Source organism: Colletes gigas, unplaced genomic scaffold, assembly GCF_013123115.1.
Source record: "Colletes gigas isolate AHSC1104 unplaced genomic scaffold, ASM1312311v1 Colletes_gigas_Sc00027, whole genome shotgun sequence".
Taxonomy (NCBI): Eukaryota; Metazoa; Arthropoda; class Insecta; order Hymenoptera; family Colletidae; genus Colletes; species Colletes gigas.
The window spans coordinates 58530-82272 of record NW_025106656.1 but is presented as its reverse complement, the minus strand read 5'-3'; the positions used below and the strand labels follow the sequence as shown (position 1 = coordinate 82272).

The 23743-nt window shown below is 39.0% G+C and overlaps 1 protein-coding gene across 2 annotated transcripts in view; it reads right to left on the bottom strand.

Annotated features, from left to right (window-relative positions):
- The window catches only part of LOC122401666 (tubby-related protein 4), a 53018-nt gene that overhangs the window by 2086 nt on the left and 27189 nt on the right, over nucleotides 1-23743 (bottom strand). For both annotated transcript variants that reach the window (XM_043403941.1, XM_043403943.1), the window contains exons 3-11: nucleotides 8020-8202; nucleotides 7076-7183; nucleotides 6477-6642; nucleotides 5362-5630; nucleotides 5030-5118; nucleotides 4809-4943; nucleotides 2900-3299; nucleotides 1660-1837; nucleotides 52-1594 (exon numbers count right to left, since the gene is read on the bottom strand). In XM_043403941.1, the coding sequence (XP_043259876.1) occupies nucleotides 52-1594; nucleotides 1660-1837; nucleotides 2900-3299; nucleotides 4809-4943; nucleotides 5030-5118; nucleotides 5362-5630; nucleotides 6477-6642; nucleotides 7076-7183; nucleotides 8020-8202 (3071 nt within the window). The remainder of the gene's footprint in view (nucleotides 1-51; nucleotides 1595-1659; nucleotides 1838-2899; nucleotides 3300-4808; nucleotides 4944-5029; nucleotides 5119-5361; nucleotides 5631-6476; nucleotides 6643-7075; nucleotides 7184-8019; nucleotides 8203-23743) is intronic.

The following is a 23743-nucleotide window of genomic DNA, read 5'->3' as shown; positions in this document are numbered from 1 at the left end:
TTAGAACGATATTTTATTACTGGTCTTATCAGTAAATAGACACACGCTTACCTAACGGGTGAAGTACAGGTTTCTATCGGGCTCGGTTTAACGGCAGGCAGACGACAGACGTGCTTCCCATATTCAACCGATGCTTCTACAGCTTCTGGTGACTCTTCCAGCGATTCGTTACTCTTGTTCTCGGTCGTTTCGAGACTGGTAGCACCGATTGCTTCTTCGACGTGTTCCGGCAACTGGGGTGGCAACGATATATGCTCGGTAGCGGGAAATATGTCGCTGGAGTCCAAACTTTTGGACTTTCCGCAGTTGCGAAGCCTCGGCGATTTGGACGTTTGTTGGCCAATCTCGTGCTGAGTCTTATTCTTTTTTCTCCTTTTCGTCTTCCTCGAAACCAGTACCAGTCTCTTGTTAGGTGCCTCCTTTCTAAGCATCTTCAATGCCACGTCGCAGGGGACCAATTGCGCGTCGACCATGTCCAAGTAGCCGACGCTGCAGCTTCTGACTATGGAATCGTTTATGCAAAGGGGACCGATGCTAACGACAGTTGGGGTTCTGTGAACGCCTCGCGACGATTCCAACGCCGCGGCTTCGCCGTGAGCCTCGTCGTCGATAAAACGCATTTCGTCAGCTCTGCTAGCGGAACCGCACGCGCCGAAGTAGCTGGCGTTCGTTTTCCCGCACGATTCGTGCGATTTAAAGTCTTTGATCCTCGAGGTGCAGTACGAGCAAGATTGTCCCACGCATTGATCGATGTTCTCTGGAAACTGATAAGAACACGCCGGCGAATGATTGCTAGCCAGGTGTATGCCGTTCTTGTTGTACGGACCATGGGAATACGAGCTTATCGATGACGTTTGGTTGACGCCGTGATTAGTTTTACCCTGGACCCCGTTGAGGAATATCGCCTGAGATTGAGGGCAACCGTTGTTGTTCTCCAGACCGTTCACGATAGAGCCTTGGGAACAACCGCGGCTGCTAGAAGCCTCCGTGTTCGAAGTTTGGCCGTTGTGTATGGACATAGGGATAATGGTCGAGGGACAGGTTGTCAATACAGTCTTGTCGTCCTGAGAAATTTGATTGAACTTATTGTTCTCGAGCTCCTTCTTCGTGATCATGCCGGTCTGTTGGTCAGCCAGGACGGTTTTCATCCTTTGAATATTGTTGGAGTAATCCGTTCCCGTGTTCGAGGTCGCGATTATGGTTTGCGTGGGGGCGACCGCGTTTTTTGGCGACTGAAGGGCTGGCACGTCGCAACACCTCGGCGGGTTGAGCCTCGACGGTGTTCGATAGGTGTTCGTGGAGGTGGTCCTCAAGTTTTCGTACAAATTCCCCATTTCCTGCAGGTCAACGTAGGGCAACTCGTTTTCGTAATTGTCGACCCTGGACAGGGTGGTGGGTAAGGCTTCGGTGGTCATGAATTGATTGGAAATTTGAGATTTCGGACGATTGGAGTTCAGTCGCGCGTTACGGGGCGTCATCGGTGCGATCGGAGGGGGCTGGGCTTCGGAGGTGCTTCGCGAGGCACTTTGTAGTTCCTGGAACGATTCCTCCTCGTCCTCGGAGAACAGATTCGGATTGAACGTGGGATCCGGACCTGGGAGAAAAACGTTTCGATTTACGACAAATTGGCATTTTGATCATGCCGATTCGATAACGTACCTGCTGGCACGTCGTCACGCAACTCTGTCATCACTAGGGTCATTTGTCGCGGTTGCAAATGCAGCAGCGACGTTCGATAAGTAACCTGACCCAAGTTAGCGGGTACCGACTCCGCCAACCCGTGAAACTTAAATTTCGTGCCCCAGATATTGGACGTTACTTCGACCAGCCTCGCGTGCTACAAAGAGATAAGTCTTGTGACACTGCTGATCACGCGAACGGTTACAATACCCAGAGGCTCACGGGGCTCGTTAAACTTTGCTACGTTACATAATTCCTCACGCCCTAGAATGGGACAAAATTCCCTAAACATGGTCAAACAAACCTGATCGCAATCGATGATGAAACTAGATATTTGGATATCTGTTTACTCTCGTTTATAGCGATTGCAAATAGCCGATGTATTTCTTCTTTTTCGATACACAATTTCCCAATTTATTCTTAAATTTCAGATTGCTTGTCCTTCTATCTGGAGTCAGATAAGGCCAAATGCACCCTCGAGAGCACTAAGAAGTTTCCCCCTTTTTAAACCAAAATTGTATGCCCCAAGATATGAAGATATTGATCCCTTTACACGAATATGTAATGTTGCGAATCAATACTGGGATCGCTTAGGCTTCTTCAAGGATAGCCGCGTATCTTTTAGATCTGATTAATGCATATTATTATCTTAAAATTGTCGACGGTAAATTCTGTAACTGTTTATGTTCATTGCAATCAGATAATTAAAGCGATACATTATATCGTATTATTAAATCGACTCGTTTACGCAGTTTAAAAATACGATAAAAAATATATGATATTTAAGAAAGATAAGGTAATTGCAATCTTTTTAATGGAAAAAAGATGTTTACATTTCGCTAGATCTTTAATATAGGTCCCCTTTCAGATGGTATTAAAAATAGTTTCTTTTTAAAGGTCATATTGCTCTTCAAAGAGCCAAAATTATCTTTTAATCAGCCTAAAGAGACGGTTAGCGAAGAAAGTAAAATAAATTCCATTATCTCGGAAGAAAAGAATTAATGTAAATGAAATCAATTATAGCAGAAATTCTCAAAATGTGTGTATTATTCACACGTTAACATTATTTTATATATGCAATTAATTATACTCATTTTGAGAATGTTGATAAAGCGATTGTTTAAACTTTGACCATGTTTCGGAAAGTCTGTCTTTCTATATGAAATTCGAAATACATCGAGTCCATTCTTATTTTATAAACATGAAATGAATATGTTACCTCGGGTAACGTGTCTACGTATGTAAGGTCGTCGCTCTCCTCGTTCAGTTTCTCTTCTCGTTTCCGTCTGTTTTTCCTTTTGTTCCTAGGCGATCCGCACAAGTCGGCTGTGTCCCTCTCCGTATCCGATCCATCGCTGAACGATGGACATTGCAACGTGTCTTCGTAAACTTGGAGGGTGTCCTGGCTTTGGGGATCGAATATTACGAACTCCGGTCTGATTTTGCTCGTTCTTCTGCCCTTTAGAAGCGGCACTAGCCCACCTAAATATTCTAAATATAATGTGTAACAAGGAACGGGTTCCACGGCGTGTCTGAGCATAGTGCAGTGTAATCTTCCTCCTCCTGGGGGCGGACGCGACACGAAACGCCTCAGTTCCCTTGGTTCTGGTACTGAACATCTAAAATCAAGATGTTCAAGACGTTAAACAAAGACGTTCGATAAAAATAGATAAATTCTCTTTTTAATTTTCTTGTTATACGAAAGAATCGTTCAAGACAAAGTTGAATCGATCGAAAGGGGCAAACGCAACGACATGCAAGATATCACTCTTTTCGAGATTTTAGTTATTGATATTTTTTTAAATGTAATGGTATACTTGTTTATATATCTATATAGAGGATAAGCAAGAAAATTCAACGATTTTTTACTTTAGGAACCTAAATTTTAGGTATTTTTTTGAAGCAGTTTTGAATAAATTGTAAATGTAATAGGAAATGTTACATAATTTTATTAGCATTTATTATGTATAAAAAAAATTATGATATTAAAATATAATGCACACATATCGCGAGGTCTAAGAAGGTTAACATACCCTGAATAGGGGCTGAAAATGGCGACCATTGATAGTAATGTACAATTGTAACCTCCTAATCAATGACCTATACAGGTTTTCTACTTTCTGCGGCGTAATTGATGCACATATCGATATTCCACTGAATAATAGAGAATGCACGTGGCTTCTACATGACGGGTACCTAGCATATTACTCTAGAATAGCAAGAGTAATATTGGATATCGATTTTACACGACATCGGATCGAAAGACAAGAAACTGGAAAGTGGTCTCCCCGGATGTCATGCTATTAGACTTTTACCGTGATAATAACTTTCTAAATTTACAGCCGGGTACCAATAAATCAGGTTCATCGTACAATGATTAAAATGGTTTCAAACTTCCCGATTGGACATAATGGTCGCCATTAAACACCCGATGAAGCTTCAAGATGCGTTATTAAAATGAAAGTATGTATGCATTATCACAGATCGTTGAATTTGTTAGTTTATTCTGTGTAAGAGCATATACGAAACATATAAAAAACCATCGATGGCCTTAAAATCTCGAAAAAGATGATCATAAAAAAAATTTATTTCCTATTACTATGTTTACCTCTTACAACAATTTAATTTTGTTCTGAAGAGTTTTTTAACACGTTGACTACCAAGTCGTTCAGTGTTTGAATAATTAATATTTTTACTTCGATATCTTTATTTTTACCAACTTGACCAAAAGTTTATGCGGAGGTGACGCTTTCAAATATCGATTGTATTTCAATAAACTGTTAGTCGGATTTTATTAAAAGATGACCCAGTGATAACCAATACAGCAGTGTCGCGCGTATTTCTCGCGTCGAGTGGCATAATCGATAAAGTGATTCTACCCACAAAAATAAATCGAAAATGTAGAATACAATTTTGTTGCCTGCAGTTACGTTATCGATTTATATATGTATATGTGTGTGTGTAAAGTAAATAAAAAACTGATGGAGAAGGTATAAAGTTGAAAAAGTTTGGAAATTCCTGCTGTGGAGAACTCGTTGAAAAGGTTTGGGTTAGCTTAATTGCGGGGCTTACTGGAAAGTGAAGTTCAGGGAACAAAATTATCTTAGACAAAATTCGGATTGTCTTACCTTATTGTACTAGCAAAAAGTGCGGCCACGGATGCTCTTAATCTCGGTGGCAATGGAAGTTGCTGAACACAGGACTCCCTTGTCAGAGCTGCTCTTACAGCCAAGCGAGATAACAACTGCAGCGAACCTACGCGCCTGTTGAGTTAATGCATCGTGTCTCAGACACTTTTTGTACGAAAACGGCGAAGATAAAAGTATCTACGCGGAGAAATGCGAATTACCTTGACACCCACGCCGCGTGGACGCGTGCTCCGGTCGCCACGAAAAGTCTTCTGTCGTTGTGGCCCCACGTGAGCGCCGATACCGCGCACTGATATCGATAAGGGAAAAAATAACAGGCGTTACGATCGAAATATCTCACGATTACTCACGATGGAACTATAAAGATTGCCTTGAGTGATATTTACGGTACGAGATAAATCTAACTTTACTCTTAACGATATGAAATCTTGCTAATTAGTCAATACCTCTGGTCACTAAATCTAAATTTAATCTAGGAACAATCTTTTCGGCTCTCTAGTGTAGACAAACGTTCGTTTAAAAATATACGTACTTGCGTGTACGGTATCGCCGTAGTGTAGACAAGGGCACCGGTGACTGAATAAAATTTTAGAAGATTCGTGTACTCGTGGGGGCTGCTCTGAGGGCTATCCGAATCTTTCGTACCGGCGATCGCTAACAATTTTCTGGAATTACTCCATTCAGCGTGCAACGGCGCCTTTAGGTTCGTACGTATCGTTATGGGCGATACGTCATCGAATGATCGCAGCATGACGATACTGCCATCGGCGAGGCAGACTGCTAGCACGTAATTCCGGTCGTCTGCAAATACGTATTTCTCATTCCCTTAATTATCCTATTTTGATTCTCCCTTCCGACGATAATAATGAATCGCGGGAGACGAACTTCGCGGGAGAATTATTGATAAAGTAAGCAGACGCCACAAAGTTACTTCAAGAATATTTGAATAACGTCGCTTTCGGTTCCCTAACGATCCTAATGTTTAACCCTAGAATACCAATTGTGTTTCCGGGGGGTTAGCGTGCAGCTAACGAATTTTCAAATCGTTGAACTGTATGAATTACAATCATTTGCGTTAAAAAATTGGAAGGTGATACGAATAGCACGTTGGAAACAAGTATTCGAAGTTATTCGCATTTTCTTTAGCATAACAGAATGATAAATTATGATGGAGTCTGATCAAAAAAGAAAAACCATTAAAGAAGTTATAAAACTTTAAAGTACGTCAGTCTACGATCCAGAAAAGTTCGTTCAAAGCAGGAGGGATTTAAAAATTTCCATTCAAGGAAATGTGAAAATATTTAAATAGGATATTTTACGAATAGGTAGAAATCTAAGGAGTTGCCAATCAATATTATGGTGGTAAGCTTTCGATGGTTTTCAGCAGCCACTTGATTTTGTCTCATTATAAAGCTAACTATCGCGTACACTTTGATCCTTTTCACTCGTTTAATGTCGACTGCCTCGAAAATGAGCTATTAAAAAGTTTTTAAGTACTGTTTCTATTAAAAGTATAGTATAGGTGTGTTCGTATCGAGGTAACGATAAAAGTATACGCAAAGTCGCTTTAAAGTTGTCGTTCGTCTCTTTAAAATTCACCTATTCGAGCGTATCATTTTATAAGGTACTATGCGAGATCATCGATACCTCTGTGGGATCTATCGTTCGATAAATCGTCATCTCCTTCTTCCATCGTAAACTTTTCGGCGCTCCAAGCCATCGAAGTGACACCAGCTGCTAATTGTACCTCCGATACCATCGCTCCATGAACATCCATTACTATTAATTGCCCTGCCGTCGTTCCGAAATATACCTGTTGACATCGGTATTAATATTGTATGGGCAAAGAGTGATAAACAAGTTTGGTAATTATATCAAGGTGTATCAATGTCACATCGTCATAAAAAATATTAAAGCATCTTTCGATCCTTATAGAAACGAATCTTTTTTTATAGACATCTATTTGTTAGCACTTCTACGTCATACAAATTAGATAGCAAATTTGTATGGATATACTTTTATTGATACAAATGACGTCGTTACTGGGATAATTTGTCACTGGCATCGAGAATGTTTTTACATTGTAATGAAACTTTGACAACTATGATCGAGTGTAATACTACGCTATAATAACGTGGGTATCGCAAGGTTAGAAGCAGATATCAAAGTATCATATTCCACGTATGAATTTGAACTGTTTCGTATGTAAAGAAATTTTTGTTTCCAAGCACGAAAGTATAATTTACCTGCTGATCGTCTGGTGTCCAAATACCACAGGTGATCGTAGCCTTGTCGTTCAACATCGATGACCAGTACCTTTGACCAGCAACGCTGCCAACCAGTACGAAACCGTCCTGCAATGAAATACGATTAATTTATTTCGTTTGTTCCAAATTGTGGTAAAGTAAGTTAAAACACGGGCCGTACACTAAAATTCGAATATAACTGACTGGGGTACTCGGTTGATACGCTGTAACAGTTACAAAATAATTGTATTAATTTACAGTCTGATCGACAGCCTTGAGCAACTTCAACGAAACAAATTTTTATCTATTCTTACGATCCGGTGACATTTATTTATAAAATCCAGGAAACGTGCATCATATGTCATGCCCTTATATTCTTTCATCCGAGCCTTTCAATATAGAAACTTATTTAACGAAAAAGAAGGACAGGATCTTTACCGAGCGCATAAATAATTCAGCGTGCTCGATTTTAAATTCAGAGCACACACGTACACTACAGTTTGCATTTTATTTCAGATCTAAGTTGTATTGCCGCGCGTATACATAGTCTCCCGGAATGAATAATCGTTTCGCTTTGCATACAGCCAATAAGATGTATTTTCATTCGACCGTCCTCGGTTAGAAATTCAATATTTATTTCCTGATGCTGCCACATGCCAATTCTAAAAGTACTCCATAAAATCAATTTTACGTCCGTTAGCTCAACGTGTCATAGTTTTGTTAATAAAGCCCTTTGTGCTTTTGATATTGTCTACGGTGGGTTTCGAGATTCACAAGTGGAAACAACGTTATCAGTTGGACCCAATCCAGGTGCTACGCGATTCACTGTCAAGAGACTGATATGCACTCTATAAATCCCTTTCGTTAAGCGAGCTTGCTGAAATCGAAACCCTCGAGGAGCATCCATTGGTATGAAATATTCGAAGTTCGATAAGTAGAATTACCCTGTAGCATATGAGAGCCATCCGTCCGTCGTGCGACCAAGAGAAATGCGTGACTGGAGTACTTCTGTCGTTGATCAGTTCTATGCTCCATTTTCCTTCGTACTTGATCCACACGAAAATTACGCCGGAACTGTCGCACGATGCCAACTTCTGGTAAGGCTCGTTCCACTTCACGAGTATCACCTGCAACAGAAAATTCACTTTCACGTATCGATAGTAAAGAAACTCAGATATGTATTTAATCAGTGCACCGAATGCACGAATACTTTGTGAATAATAAAGTATTGAAATAGTATTAGTAGTTTTTGCCGTGTCAACGATCACGTGGGCGTTGTCTTTCCAGTCACTGTATTCTGAGATTAAACCTTTAACCCGAACGAAGTTCTGGGTCAGTTCGGTAAATGCTGTCTGAAAGCGTCAAGGTCTCGGCCAGCATGGTTCGTTATTCATAGCGCAATTTGCCTTAAGCGATGAGCTTGATACAACGCTCGCAGTGTAACGGTGCGATAGGTGCGAGTCGTAACAAATCTACCTTGATCCTTCCCTTCTGAAGAATGCATCTCGAGAGAAATGCATCGAATAAATATTTCCGATGCTTACGTAGTGAACGGTCTTTGAAGCAGAAACGAAGTCTTTATGGAGATTACAGTATGCTAACTTGTGGTTCCACGCGAAACAGATTTTCGTTGCGACAAGTGAGCGCAGACGGGGTTGAAGTTGCTTGAATATTTATCCGTAGAAGACGAAAAGGCTACAGAAATTTTTTATTAGCCTCCTTTCCCCCTTTAAGCAATTCTAGATTCTCTAATAATAGAAATATCTAAAAATAGAAATATATTTTCAAAAAAGAATCTTCTAATTTGAATATCATCATTTCAAACGATAATTGGTTCAGTTAAAATCGTTTATTAAGATAATCGAGTGACCTTTAATATAGAAAGTAAATTGAAGCTGCTGTTAGTGTCATAACGAGGTAATATCTCAAGAACAGGTTTTCTCGATCGTAAATGGGTTTTCTGATGTTTCGCGAGATATTTGTAATGAGCTTTCCGGCCTAATCAGTTAAGAAAAAACTTTGATTAAATATTCTCCCGTGGATCAAGTATATTTAGACTGTGTAATAGAAATTGATTTTTCTGCTCCATCATTATGTAATGAATCAAAATAATGTATATCTTTTGATTACAAGAGTTTCAAGTTTATTGTCATCGTTAGACTTTCTTTTAGTCGTAACAGTCTTCGCAGAATTTTAGCTTCTGACTTTACAACTTTGTAAGATAATAATGAAAACATGTATACCATTAACGATTCTGACTACGTCGTAATATACAACACAAGTTTGTTAATTATGTATACTGATCCTATTAGTTTATGATCACTCGTGAAACATTATTTTGATTCATTATATATTTACACTATATTTATACCCGCATAATTTTATCGTATAAGCGCAAAATTACAATGAACGCTTGTTAAATAAACGAAATAATGATGGGCTTTTGGAATTACATTATATGTAGAATATTACAAAATTCTAATAGATTTTGTCATAGCGAGATTCACGAGTTTATTATACAGAGTGTTCGGCCACCCTGAGAAAAATTTTAATGGGAGATTTTAGAGGCCAAAATAAGACGAAAATCAAGAATATCAATTTGTTGATTGAGGCTTCGTTAAAAAGTTATTAAAAAATTAAATTAAAAAATTTCAAATTGTTCTAAAAAAATTATTTTTAGTTGCAAGGGTCAATTACAATCATTTTTGGTGAATAGACATACCCCCGAAATCCTACGCACTTTCGAGAGAAAAATTCAGAGAGATGAACAAATTTTTCGGCGAAATGAAAAAATTTTAAATCGTTCTGGAAAAATTATTTTTGGTTGCGAGGGCCAATTACAATCATGTTTGGTGAATACACATACTCCCGAAATCCTACGCACTTTCGAGAAAAAAATTCAGGAAGATGGACAAATTTTTTCGGCCAATTACAATCATGTTTGGTGAATACACATACTCCCGAAATCCTACGCACTTTCGAGAAAAAAATTCAGGAAGATGGACAAATTTTTCGGCGAAATTAAAAAATTTCAAATCGTTCTGGAAAAATTATTTTTGGTTGCGAGGGTCAATTACAATCATGTTTGGTGAATACACATACTCCCGAAATCCTACGCACTTTCGAGAAAAAAATTCAGGAAGATGAACAAATTTTTCGGCCAATTACAATCATGTTTGGTGAATACACATACTCCCGAAATCCTACGCACTTCAGAGAAAAAAATTCTTTACCGAAAATATACTGAGTGGCCGGAAATGCTTCTATAACTTTTTAACGAAGTCTCAAGCAACAAATTAGTATCCTTGCTTTTTGTCTCATTTTGGCCTCTAGAATCTCCTATTAAAATTTTTCCCAGGAGTGGCCGAACACTCTGTATAATCTTACCACGCAATACTACCATCATTATAGAAATTTTTTGCTAATATTTCGTCGTTTTTTACTGCAGTAATTTAGTTCGAAAACTAATGGGTTTTGAAATAAACGAGGTCTATCTTTTGATATCGGAGAGCTCTCACGAGCAGACATCCTTTGTTACTTTCACTCGTTCGTCTTCACGTCTCCTTGCTGGAGAAGTATATTACAGTCGTAAGATCAAAGACAATTCGGGTCTTAGTGTGTCGCTAAAAGATTTGAACTCGCTGTCCCCTTCGTTTCGTTTTGTCATAGCTCCTTAGATCACGCTTTTAATAACCTAATATTAATATCTTCGTTCTAAATATTTGAACTCTTCCAGCATCTACATTTTAATTTACAATTATTCTTATTATTTCATTATACTCTTAACTCCATTATAAATGTATTGAATGTAGCATAGTTTTAATATTCATTTGCATCCATAGGATAGGCCTCGTAACTGGGTCAGACTATAGCTCTATTCCAAGTGATGATAGAATAGTATAGAGGAACATGGTTTAATTGCCTATATTATCCTATGATACGTTTTTTCTTCCAAGTGCATCGGTGCTGTTGCAAAGTTCAGTTACACTGTTTTTTTATACGGAACTTCCTGATTTATTTACATAAATCATTTCCTTGGAGCATTCTGGGTGTAAAAACTACTGTAAAGTTATTGCTCATGCATTGCACAGGTTACGTTCAAACTTTGAAACTTGCTATAAGAAAAATATATAATTACATGGTTCCTGAAGCATAATAAACATGAAAAACAATTTTACTGGACTCGAGTAGTAAAGGGGAACAAATACTGTGTAATAAACGCGACGATTTTACAACGTACACCGCATACATCAAAATTATTCGATGAAAAATAATAGTGATTATCGCGATAGATTGAGATTTATGAACACATAAAGATATCTAAAATTATCCGAATAATAAACATAAGGGTACCTTTGAATCTTGAGTACGCGATAAAGGAGAGATGCTTCAAAGTACCTAGAGTTATAATTAACTCTTCGATGCTCTTATACGATACGTACACACCAACGTCGTCTACCAGAAAGCAAAGCATAGATATTTGCCGCAAACAATAAATCCGGGTCTATGCTTAAGCTATCTTTAGTAACGTGTCATTGCTCTATCATGAAAGCTGTCCATCGATCGACGAGTATCGTCCATGTACTGGCTCGTATGTTCGCGTACAATTTTGTCGTGTGCCTACCTCATTTTATTGAACGAATGTTTTCAATACGTACAGGGAACTATCGTACCAAGGAAGACTGATATCTAAATTCGTGCATTATTGCGCATTCTGTCCTTTTAACTTTTATTATTAGCACCATTAGGGCCAAAGTATTTAAGCATTCTTTGTCACGCTATGCCAGAAGTCACGTATACTGTACGATAAAAATTTCGGAACACGAGAAACATAGAAGCATGATCGTTTCTTTCCTTCTGAAACAGTGTTATCGATGATACATAATACAGAGAATATTTTATTGTACTGAAAAATAGATTAGCTCGTATCTGTGGCACATTATCTTTGTAGCGAGTAGTTTAAGAAACATGACTTGGCTTTAAATAGCATGGCTCAGATCGATATGAATTACTAGTTACCATTTCAACGTCGTTTGGTCACGAAACAGCATTCCTTTCGCGGACAGCATTATAGATTCATTATTTCAGCATTTTTTTAAGCTTGGTTATTATTTCGATCAAACAATTTGTTCCTTGGGTATTTCCACGTATCATTAAAAGTAACGGAAATATCTTTTTCTAATAGAGACATCCTGCGTGTAAAATATCTCTCGAGTATTTCTGATAGGTAATACATGGTTCAGCGATTCGTTCAAATTTATGGCGCTATTTGTGCGGTAAATCAGTCGCAAGGCGCCACTGAAAAACTGAAACTTTCACGTCGAAAATAATTAACATTACGTAGGTGTTTCCCGCGAAGATGCTGCAACGTATAAACAGACACTGTAGATTAATTGCTTTCCACGTGCTTGTTCAATCGATCTTCGGTTGTAAAGAATCGACGAAGAGATGGGGAGAAACTTCACGGAAGGGAGGGTCGTAACACCAACCGCGAAAAAGTAAGGAGGAGGATCTCGTACGTGACACGAGTGACAAGAAGATATTTCGATCTACGTACACTATGAAGGGTCCCACAGTATACAGAGTGGAGTAAAAATTCAGTAAAAGTATGGAATAAAATAAGTCATTCCGACAAGGGTACGACTTGCCGGACGCGTCTGACTATTATTGACTATTTCTACTTGTACCTGTGTTTATAAACAGTGACGATGATATCGTTCTAGCTGGGTTTTAACTGGTTTGAAAATGGTAAAACTGTAGATAATACCGGATATTACCACTAACAAGGTTAAAAAACATCGATAGAAGTAGAAATAGCGAGCAATGGTCGGACACATTAAACACGTGCTCAACGCGCGCGAGCTTCAAATATACGCGTACAAAATCAATTATTTTACCACTTTTCACGAAAACTTTTTACCACATATTCGATTTATATTCACGTCAAGAATCGCTCCCATTTCAGTAGTATTACGATTTTCGTCCACCCTGTACGGGGCTATAAGTATACGCCTTAGCGTGCAGGGAGTGTAAAGAGGGAGTTATTGATGGTTCCATAGAGCGTCTTTCATTGTATGGAAATTTTCCATCTGTGCTGATTTGATACTCCGTACGCGTCACTTCTTTTTCAAGTTTATACGTACTCGCGATATTTAATCAAATTATTACAACAGATTTGAAAACATGAAACTATAAAATTAAATACAGAGTCTACCGTGTATAGTTAATATTTTTAAAACTGTTAAGAATAAGATCCAATACTTTTCTGCTTCGTAGGTCGGAAAGCGATAAAGGACTAATTAGAAACAATTTTATTAGACATTCTACTATTATCAGAAAAGGATCTTAAAAACTAAAATCGTGTTCATTGGGCCGTAATGATGTAATTAAACGTAAGTACTGGGAATATTAGTATGTAGGTATAGGATACCACTATTGCAATAAGGATGACGTGCCGCTGTCCGCTAAGCGGCTTTTATATGTTCAGGGTTTCATCGCGTTACATCAGATTTCTCGATCGGATTTTCTCACTTTTAGAGTTATGGTTCGTCATCGCTTATATCAGAATTTAACATAAGTCACCGTTAACGTCCCTTCAAATCCATCAAAAATATTCTTTCTTATTTTGCAAGGATATAGAATTATTATAATATGTAGCTTTTGCATATTTTGTACGTGAATTATTATTTCGAGACTTGAGAAACGGGTAGTTTCGTGATATATTAGCGAAACCGTTTCTCCTTACCTAAGCATGATCGTTCGAAGGGATCGCGACCGCGAGCATAATAAAATCTGGTAAATGGCGAGAAATGAAAAGTATGATATATATTATCCGAACATGACTGACTGAGAAAGTCAGGGTACGGTGGAGATAGAATAAAGAGGCTGATCGATAAGAAGCTATGGTTGCCTCGAATTCTCACGCGGCATCGAAACCGTGGAGAATGCGAGATTGTGGGAAACGTCTGGAGCGACCAATATATTCGAAAAGGGTCGTGAATACCTTCTCAGGGAAATATCGGTCTCCCTGCGGACCAGATTTATACGAATTTCTCTTCTCGAGGTACTACTGTACTATACGGAATTCCACACAGACACGATTACAAATTAAATAACTTGTTCGATAGGGAATAATTTTGTGTTTATTAAACCCATTCATAACGAATCGGTAAAAAAAGATTCTTTACAAAATTGCATAGAAAATTTTCCAACGAAAATTTACTTGAATCGAAATATTTGGTCTTTCAAGGCACAAACTAAAACATTTATTAGAATATATTTAAAAGTTAATAAATATAACTAGCCAATTTATCGCCTTCTTAATGCAATATGTAGACATTTAAAAGCATACCTTCGCTCTACGACACATTTATTAAACCCGAGTCGTTATGGATAGTGTAGTTTGCACCGATAAGCAATTTAAGTTATTTATAAGACAAGATCGGATCTTTGAAGCGAAGATATCTTGATCCGGTTGATGCTGACGAAGGATAACCTTGATCCTGTACTAATCAATATCTGGTATGGTAATGTCTTATGAAAGTTTGCATGTGTACGTTTGATGTTTTCTCAGATTCTGATTGTTTCGTGATCGAGTGGTTTTTGCACGGTACATTGCAGATTTGAGAAACGATGAGGAGGCTGAGAGTCTCCGCGAGACAAGTGTATCGTCATTAGGTGGTAGCTGTAGTCATGAATTTATGCCTCTACCATTGTGTATAGCTTCGGTCACCGATCGTGCGGGAGCAGCGCTTTCTAGGAGATATTTCTATCCTGGAATTATATTGCCTTGACCTGTAAATTTCCAATTTCAAACGATAATTAGCCAATCTGTTACAAACACACATTGTTTCGTTTATACAGCGATTTTAGATTTTGTCGTTTGAAAGCAGGAATCGCGATGGTCGTATCTAGTAATTATATTGTCATGATTGACTTGTCGACAATGATATTTGTAGCGAATTAGAGGTTAACGAGAACTATTTAAAATCGTCTCTTTTCATTGCCTCTTATCGTCCATTTATTCGCGTTAACATTGCCCGCGATTAATGCTCGCTATCGCGATCCGAATGGCTCCCATTATGACTAGGGTTTCACGAACTATACTTCTCTTTAATCTTCAGATCTGTGAGGTAAGCTGGGATATAGTATTTAACCTAAACAATTAAAACAGAATGATATTTGTTCGATGTATGGTTTCGAACAAATAGCTTTGGTTCTACCGGAGAAATCATATTCAGTTGTTACAAATCTTTCACACGTCTGACACGAATGCTGGGAATGTTTAAGAAGCCTTTCACGTTAAACGATTCACCAGATTTTACTGTTTTGGCATAGTACGCGTCCATGCCCCTATCTGATTTACGTTGTCCGATTTCTATGGACGCGACGCGACGTTCCACGAGTGTACAGGTTCTTACAATAATTTGAACGATATCAGATGTCCTCGTTTATGATTGACAAGCTATCGCAATGGCGCAGCTTAGTTTCCCCGCTGGCTTTGTTTCTAATAATTGTTCGCGGCGACGGATCGTAGTAAGAGATTCATTTGTATTATTGGTGTTACGCAATCCTTCGACCTTGACATCCAATTTCGGTAATTCAAGATTTGGCAATGTCACTCTGGCCACGTTCTCAAACCGAAGGCAACGAGTGCGTCTTGGCATCGCTCGTGCGTTCGTTTCTGTTTATCTTTGGCCAGCAATTTCTCAGCGATCGCAAGTAGATCGACGCAAATATCTTCTGCTATAAACTGTTCCTTGACTCGAATTTTCATTATATTGTAACGTTTTCAGTTGCTTCCACGGATTAGGATCTTGCTCGTATTTTACTAGATATTCTTCGAGCTGTGTAAGGCCGTCTTTTATTTCACGGCGCCGCATTGTGCGACTGCTTATTTCAGTAGCTGACATGGTGATATTTAATCCTAGAACAATGTGGAGCTGCGAAAGCCGCTCACGCAAACAAACCCATTGAGAGATTTCTGCTATTGTACGATGTACTATTCGACACGAAATATCACGGTATCCGAAAATTCTTTAGTATTCCAGAAAATTGAAAATCACGTCAATGTTCGATTCGATGTCGCGCGACAAATTAATCTATAATCGGATCAAATAAACGTACGTAAATATAATTATGATCAAACCGCGAAACGATTGCTTTATATTCGGTCTTCAAATAATCGTCGAAATGAGTTTGAACAATATGGTTAACGTTATTTAGTTGAAAATGACCCGAAGGAAAACTTCAGCCGTAATAGAGTTCTCTAAACGTGAAAGTGAATGTCGCATGATTTGGGTTATCCAATTTGTTATTCGATTACTGGCAAATGTAGGACGACCATTTGCTAATTAATCAGTTCTAGAACGTCAGACCGATGTTTTAGTTGAGTCTAACTCAATTGGTCACACAAAGCAATTTCTCCCCACTTTTAAGCCATGCTGGATGCAATCTCCACTTTCACGTCTGGACAACTTTTCTGTTTGGGAGACAGAGAGCGCACGTCTGTGGAGTTACGCGAGGAGACGAGAAATTGAGCAGTAGAGTGATTAGACAGCACAGAGGGGATGACCTTTTAGTAATTGTCGGTAGACAGTTGATTTAGATCTCACTTAGCAATCGTCCTCTGGGGATCCATAAGCATCTGAGGCGGAAAAATACCTGTTTTAACGATTTCAAGAATTCCAAGACAATTTTCAGAATTTGAAGCTCCCCAACTAATGATTCATATTTATGGCAATAATAAAACAAACCAATTTATCCGTAAGTATTTTATTCTGAATAGCGATTACATTCCATTCGAACATAATTATTGCCACATACTGTATTAAATAAGATTACTGAGGGACGGTTTTCTAACCGAGTGTCGATAACAAACGTGTTAACAAGCTCGTCGAGACACGGGTTGAGACAAAGGGGTAGTAGCGTTAAGCTGACTATATTTCCCCGATTTGGCACGAATTTCTGTAATTAGGTGTACACTAGGTGGATTTAACGCGTTAACGTACCAGACCAATACACGCCAAATTGTTCACGAGCCCCAAATGTCTTTAAACAATTGGAAACTGTGTAACCTTAAACGTTTACTAGAGCATACTTTTGCAATCTCATTCATAAATGTCACCAGATTTACTTTTTAAAATCTCATCTTGAGCGAATATATTCAGTTCCACTTGTTATCATATAGTTCCATAATATTACGGAATCTCCTCTATGCTTAATCGTGGGACGGATATTACTCTTGAGCAGTTTCATGCCAGACTGCTACCGTGCTACATATTTTACTTGCCATGACAAACGGACTAAGTTTTATTTCACCAAAAAATATAATATTACACCAGAAACCATTTCAGAGAATTTACTGCAACTTTCTATTAATTTTAACTCTAAATTAAAATCGATTGTAAAGAAACGAATAACAGTAAATAATATTTTTTTAAACTCCCCCAATTAATCCTTGTAGAAACAATGGATTTGAAATGAATCGGAAGCATCGAGTATTAATTTTCTCGCTGAAAATATGTCGAATCAATTACGAAGCGATGATCAGCGATAGGGTTCATGATCATTATTTGCTTTTTATCGGATCTCTCGATCTAGGGCGCAGGTACAATTATCGGCTTTTATTTTCCGGTTGCGTTTCGTCGTGCATTCCGCTCGCTCAGCATTGTGTTCGAACATCAGCAGGAGGCCATCTTGTTCAACGGGATATATATTTTCTCATTGAACAGGTGGACGTGAAAAATACTCCGGCGCAGAAGTTCTCCGTGCTCTTTGTTCATACGTTTTCACTCATTCTCTTTTTCCTTTCTTCCGTTCTTCCTTTCTTCTCGCGTTTCCCTTTTCGTTCCTCGCGGGACACATGCATGTTCCTCGGCCGGAAGCACAATGGCGGGCAGATTATTCGACATAAAGTTGTATTTTCAGTAACGACGGTCGGGAATATCGTACGTGGACAAAGTGAAATATTTTTAATAAAGACTTTCTTGAGAAATGCACCGAAACGCAACGTGACCTCAGGAAGGGTCTACTTTTCATCCAAACGTGAAAACGAATTCTCGAAAAATGTTAAACCGTGCACAAGTGTGGCGCATTAAACATTAACTGAAAATTCTCACCATTTTTTTCAATATGTACTGGTATAGTATCACGTAGAAAAATAAAACGTTATTTTAATGGTCTTTCAATCATTCGACGTATCTTTCTCTCCGTATACTATCGGTTGGGAAACCTATTTCTGATTCCTTGCGATAGCCGATTGTAGTTCAGACCACAATGTATTCTCCGCCTATTTGTCGACGATCAATAATCTGGCCCTGCGAAATTGAGTTTTCCTTTTATGTACGAGGATAACGTTTTTCTGTTCCTTCCGGTGGTGGTTTCTAATATGATCGTTTCCTTTCTGATTGAGTACATCCGTTGCAAAATATACATTTTCCACATTAGTAATCGAGCCACTCTGCCATCTGCTATCGTAAACATTCTTTCCATGATTTTGGTCATCTTGTAACAATATTGATTACTTTTCCAATTGCACTGCCAATTTTTTCAGAATATTCTTTTCTTAAAAATAAACTTGTTCGGAGTAGAATAAAATGTTGCATTACAACGAACTCGTAGATCGAACATTTGGAACATCAAGTATCGCCATAGTGAAAACGAAATTTTCTATCAAGCCCTTGGGTACGGGAATCCCATTTACCGGAAAACTACGGTCCACGAGTTTAGATTAGATTGTAATACGCGGGATTATAGCACGTAATTACAGCTGAAATTCTATTTCGCTATATATTTCGTATAATATTTGTGCAATGCAAATATCCAGGTTTAATTTTCACGTTCGCCGAGCGTCCCTTGGCACTTTGCGCTTTCGTCGCTGTATACGAATACTGAGGATTTCGCTTGGATCCATGTTGCATAATCCTTTGAGCACACTCCGAGGGTGGTTATCACTGCGTCTCGTTTCTTTTTCTACGATGGTCCTCCCATCGCAGTTCCGCGGCTTTCCGACCGTGTAATTACCGGCACTTCTTCCTGTTTTTCGTCTAAAATTAGTTAACTATGTACACGTCGTATCGTCAATTAACAGCCAAGTCGCTCCTTCTATCGCGAATAACGAAAACCCATAAGGCAGATGTCCCAGCGGTTGTCTATGTAAATTATTATTAATACTTAGCTTTTTATTGATATTCATGGCACGCGTAAATTTAATTAATAATCTTTAAACATCTGTTTTTAGAAAAACATAAAAATGCAATGTGAGTTCAAAAAGAGACTAAAGAAATTTTTCGATTTCAAGGGTTTGATAGAAATAATAAAGAAATCGTGGGGAAGGACGTGAAACAGTTAATAAGTTAGTACTTATGTGTGATTGTGAAAATCTATAGCAGTTTTGTCACGTATAATATTTGATGAGAGAAAAGGTGGCGTGACGACAGCAGGAGCAAAAGAAAGTAGATCGCGAAGGAACAGCGAGAGCCCACTCCTGAGAATAGAAAAAAATCATGGCGTCACTCGCAGAGTTCGTCGACGAGCGAGGATGCCAGAAAGCAGACAAAGAAACTAAAAATGAGGCGAAGAAATTGAGAAGAATATCAACGAGCTCGTTCGACGAATTTTTAATTTCGAAACTTTGATTCGTACAAGAATAAAGTTAGTATCGATAAGGTTCTGGGAGATTCAGAAATCTGTTTTGGAGAAATTACAATTTCATTTCTCGCGTTGAACGTAGAAATCGAAGGAAAAGATGTGCACGGAGGGTGAAACTCGAACTCGATGACCAAAGTATCGACGACCGACAGCTTCTCCAATGAGTCACCACCGAACCGCTTCTATCTCGATGTTATAGGTCTATAGAGTTTACTTCTTGTTGGTTCATGGATTCCGATCCCATATAAATTATTCTCGAACTTTTTCCAATTCGCATCTATTTCGTACAGGGAGGGTGTTGTCGAAAATATGTTACCTTTCGTCGCGATACAATCTTCGCACCGGTATGAATCAATTTGCTAGCCGTGGCTTTATTATAGAGATACAAGCACAGGTGTGACTTCCGGCGCCCGATGTTTGAATCTCAGTTAGCTGGACGTGCATCCCCCACATACTCCGATTCACACACGAGAAATACGGATTGGTGCACGGTCACATGCGTCGTACTGCTGACGCCACTGCTCCGAATTCACCTCCGTGAACTTTAACACCATTTTGTCACTGGTTTTAATCATTTGTCGAACACTGGATCTTCACGATTCTTATATTTTATAATTTTAACTATATTTATTGATGTCACGAAATTTTACATTCAAAGATATATTTATGGTATTAGAATTTTCTCTTTGACCACGTTGACTAGTACACATTGGTGTTAAAGGAGTTCTTTTCGCTTCCACTGCCGAAATTATACCGACTGCCAGAAATTCCGTTTGACTTTAAAGGAGTAGCCGTGCTGCCACGAAACTCTATTTTGTATGTACTTTGAGTAATTGAGAAACATGGGAGGTTGGTCAGTGGTACAAAGCGCACGGTTTGGGTCATTTGTGTGCAAGATTTATGGCTGTGTATGGCCCGGAAAGCACTATAGGCAACGTTCGTTTTCCGTTGAATCTAATGATGCACGGCACAAGGGCAACCCTTGTTAAGGGCGCGTTAAAAGGAAAAATTAATGATAATACGATTACCATATCTGTGTATAATTTTCTGTGCAAACCAGTAAATTACAAACAACGAGTAGTGAAATCTTACATGTCCCGTGGTTTTAATTTATACGATGAATAGGAGGGAGTTGGGGGGAATTTTTAGATTATGTACATCGTAAAAAATAATTGCAATCGTAATACAAGGATTGTGTATCGTCGAATTTCACTAAGATAGGAACTTCACTTTTCGTTAAGGGGACAATAATTGGGTCTTTTGCTCCGACAGTATTTGGTCAGTTGACACTAATTGGAGTGTCAATAATTCGGTCAAACACACTTTAGGGGTGACAGTAATAGCTCACGGAACATTCTCCTTAATAGAATTTATAAATAAAAATAGATATTTTGGGCTCTACGTTTAGATTTTACAGCCGTTTTCTTGAAATTGAGATCGAGCATTTGTAATAAAATATTTTTTTCTTAAATCGTTGTACTTAAGGATATATCAAAAGAGGAACAAAATCAATCAAACCCTTCTGGGTAGAGCTAACTGCAGCTAAAGTTTTCAAGTCAACGGTCCGGTCAAGTACCTACAATTCCCCGCCGGCGAAATCCGCCCTCTTTTACCGCCTCTCTTTCAGTGTCGTGGCGAATCTCAGCTATTTTCTGTGACATGGCCGGAGCGTTTCGGTTTACGAGAATGGGTCGCCGAACCTACGACTCTTCTCACAGTCTATATTTTGAGACAGAGACAAAATGCCTGTTAGTTTCTGCTCTTGCTCTTCGAGCAAACAGACGAAGGGAGTGGCCAAAGGTCGAAGAGTCGAGTGTCAAACAGTAGAGGAACTCGGTGCATTTATTTCTCAAAGTTTTATCGTTAATCGACTAATATATGGCGATTATTTTTATGTAACTAGTTGGATTTAGTTAAATTTATCAACCCTTTTGTACGAGCCACCCTTCCTATTTAAGTGCTTATAAATCGTAAACGACAAAGGGTATGTAAAAATAGTTGAAATAAAAGTTATGCACAAATAAATGATCCATAACACTCGCGTTTAAAACAAGGTTATAATTTTTTCTAACGAGCTTCTTTCGAGCGTCGCGCTTCTTGGGCGCTGGTGAGAATCAACCTTTACGCGGGGGAATATTTTCATCCTTCGTTCCTGACGGAAAGTGTCTGTCACGTAACGTGTTTGAACGGCTAATGCATTGCAGTGAAAGCTGCGGCAAGTGCTGTAATGTTTCTCGGTGAACTTGTTTCGTAAATCAATGACATTCTTTTCTATACGGCCAGGCTTTTTCAATGTCAAGGTGAGACTATGCGCCATACATCCGCAAGAAGAGATCCTATTCCCTTTTTGGCTCGACGTCCGCGTTGCGTGATACGTATATCCTGTCTCGGTATTTACGTCTTCATTGGTCCTGATATAACCTTGTGCCCCGGTTAACTTGCTCGGGACGAGATTTATTCGCAATCGACGAATGCTCGCGCCCTATTATCGCGTCTCTTTTTAAAATGAATCTCTAGTAATACGAGCCTCGAAATACGAGTTTCTTTGCCAAGTGACTCCCCGTCCGAAAAGTAACGATTTCAGAATAAAAAAACTTTTCGTTAATTATATCTACACTCGAAACACTTTCTTCAGATTTTTGTTTCGCTATTGAAGCTAGGAACAGTTACAGGGGATCGAGTACTCGATAAACTTCATCATCGTTGAAGTACATGCTCACGAACCCAAATAAATTCATAACCCCTGGGCAATTATTCACCCATGTTTTGGGCAACCCTTCTCGCAATCAACTACTCAAGAACGATGTATTTCTGATTGAATTCGTCAGTCGACTTATTCGCTTCCGCAGTTCTGCACTGTTCGTTTCATATTCCACTTAGTTATCACTTTAATTGAAAACTTGGGGTTGTGAAGTCCATGACAGTGCATCTCGTATTTCCATATCCCGCAGGATTTATGCCATTTAATGTTTTCGATGTCTCTCCTGGCGTTACTTACACGCGAATTGTGATTCAGAGTGCTAATGACGTCACGACGAAGAAGCGTTAGCGAAATGTAGGTGACCAGGACAGAAAATGCAAAATATCTAAATTGTACGAAACACGAAAATAATCGTAACATCAAGATTTCACGTTAGTTCGTGGCTTTGGTTAAGTTTTTAAAATATTATCGCGGAACGAGCAATTAATTAACCCACATATAATTGTTCCGAGGCAACTACAAAGAACCTTTTCAAATAAATAAAACAACACGCGGGAATTAATATCTTAGCTCTTGGTACCAACAAACACACAAGTTCTTTATTGTCGAACCGATTGAAAGCGCAATACAGACTTACGAGCTCGCTACGAACCAGTATTTACGAAACACTCGACGAAGTCGTACGTAAGACGTCGAGCATTGTTTGTAAACAGTCGAACGGAATCAGTGGTACCAACCGAGCGTGTCGAACGAGTTATTGCAATGCAAAACTCGCTGGAACACCGGAACAAGGTAAAACGTGACGCGCGTTGCTACAAACTTATTTCATTGTTTTCAAATGTTGAATCAATTATCGATGCCAGGTTCCGCGTATTACGAGACACCCTGTACAGTCGCGTGTATCGATTCGTAAATGTTCAAAGCATAGTTGGTACGGCCTAGAACAGAAATAACTGAAAATACGAGAGCTTATGCCCACGACCGTCCGTTTGTACGCAAAATAATACAATTCCAAGCGCAGTCGGCTTTCTTCGGTTCGGCCAATTAAAATTTGATTTTCTCACGATCGATGGGCGTCGTTTTGCCCGAGCACCTGTGTCGTGGCTACCGTGCTGACCTTTCTGGTAATTACGTGTCCCAGAATTGGCCTTACGCTCGTATCGACAAGGCGGAGTTCCGAACGCGTCGTAATCATCGGCATCTCGATGACACCGTCCGTCCTGTGAACCGGAACAAGATGGATGGTACGAAACGCGTCGCAATTACGCCACCGTATTTTCAGAATTTAAAGCTTTTCGCAAAAATACGTGCGTCTA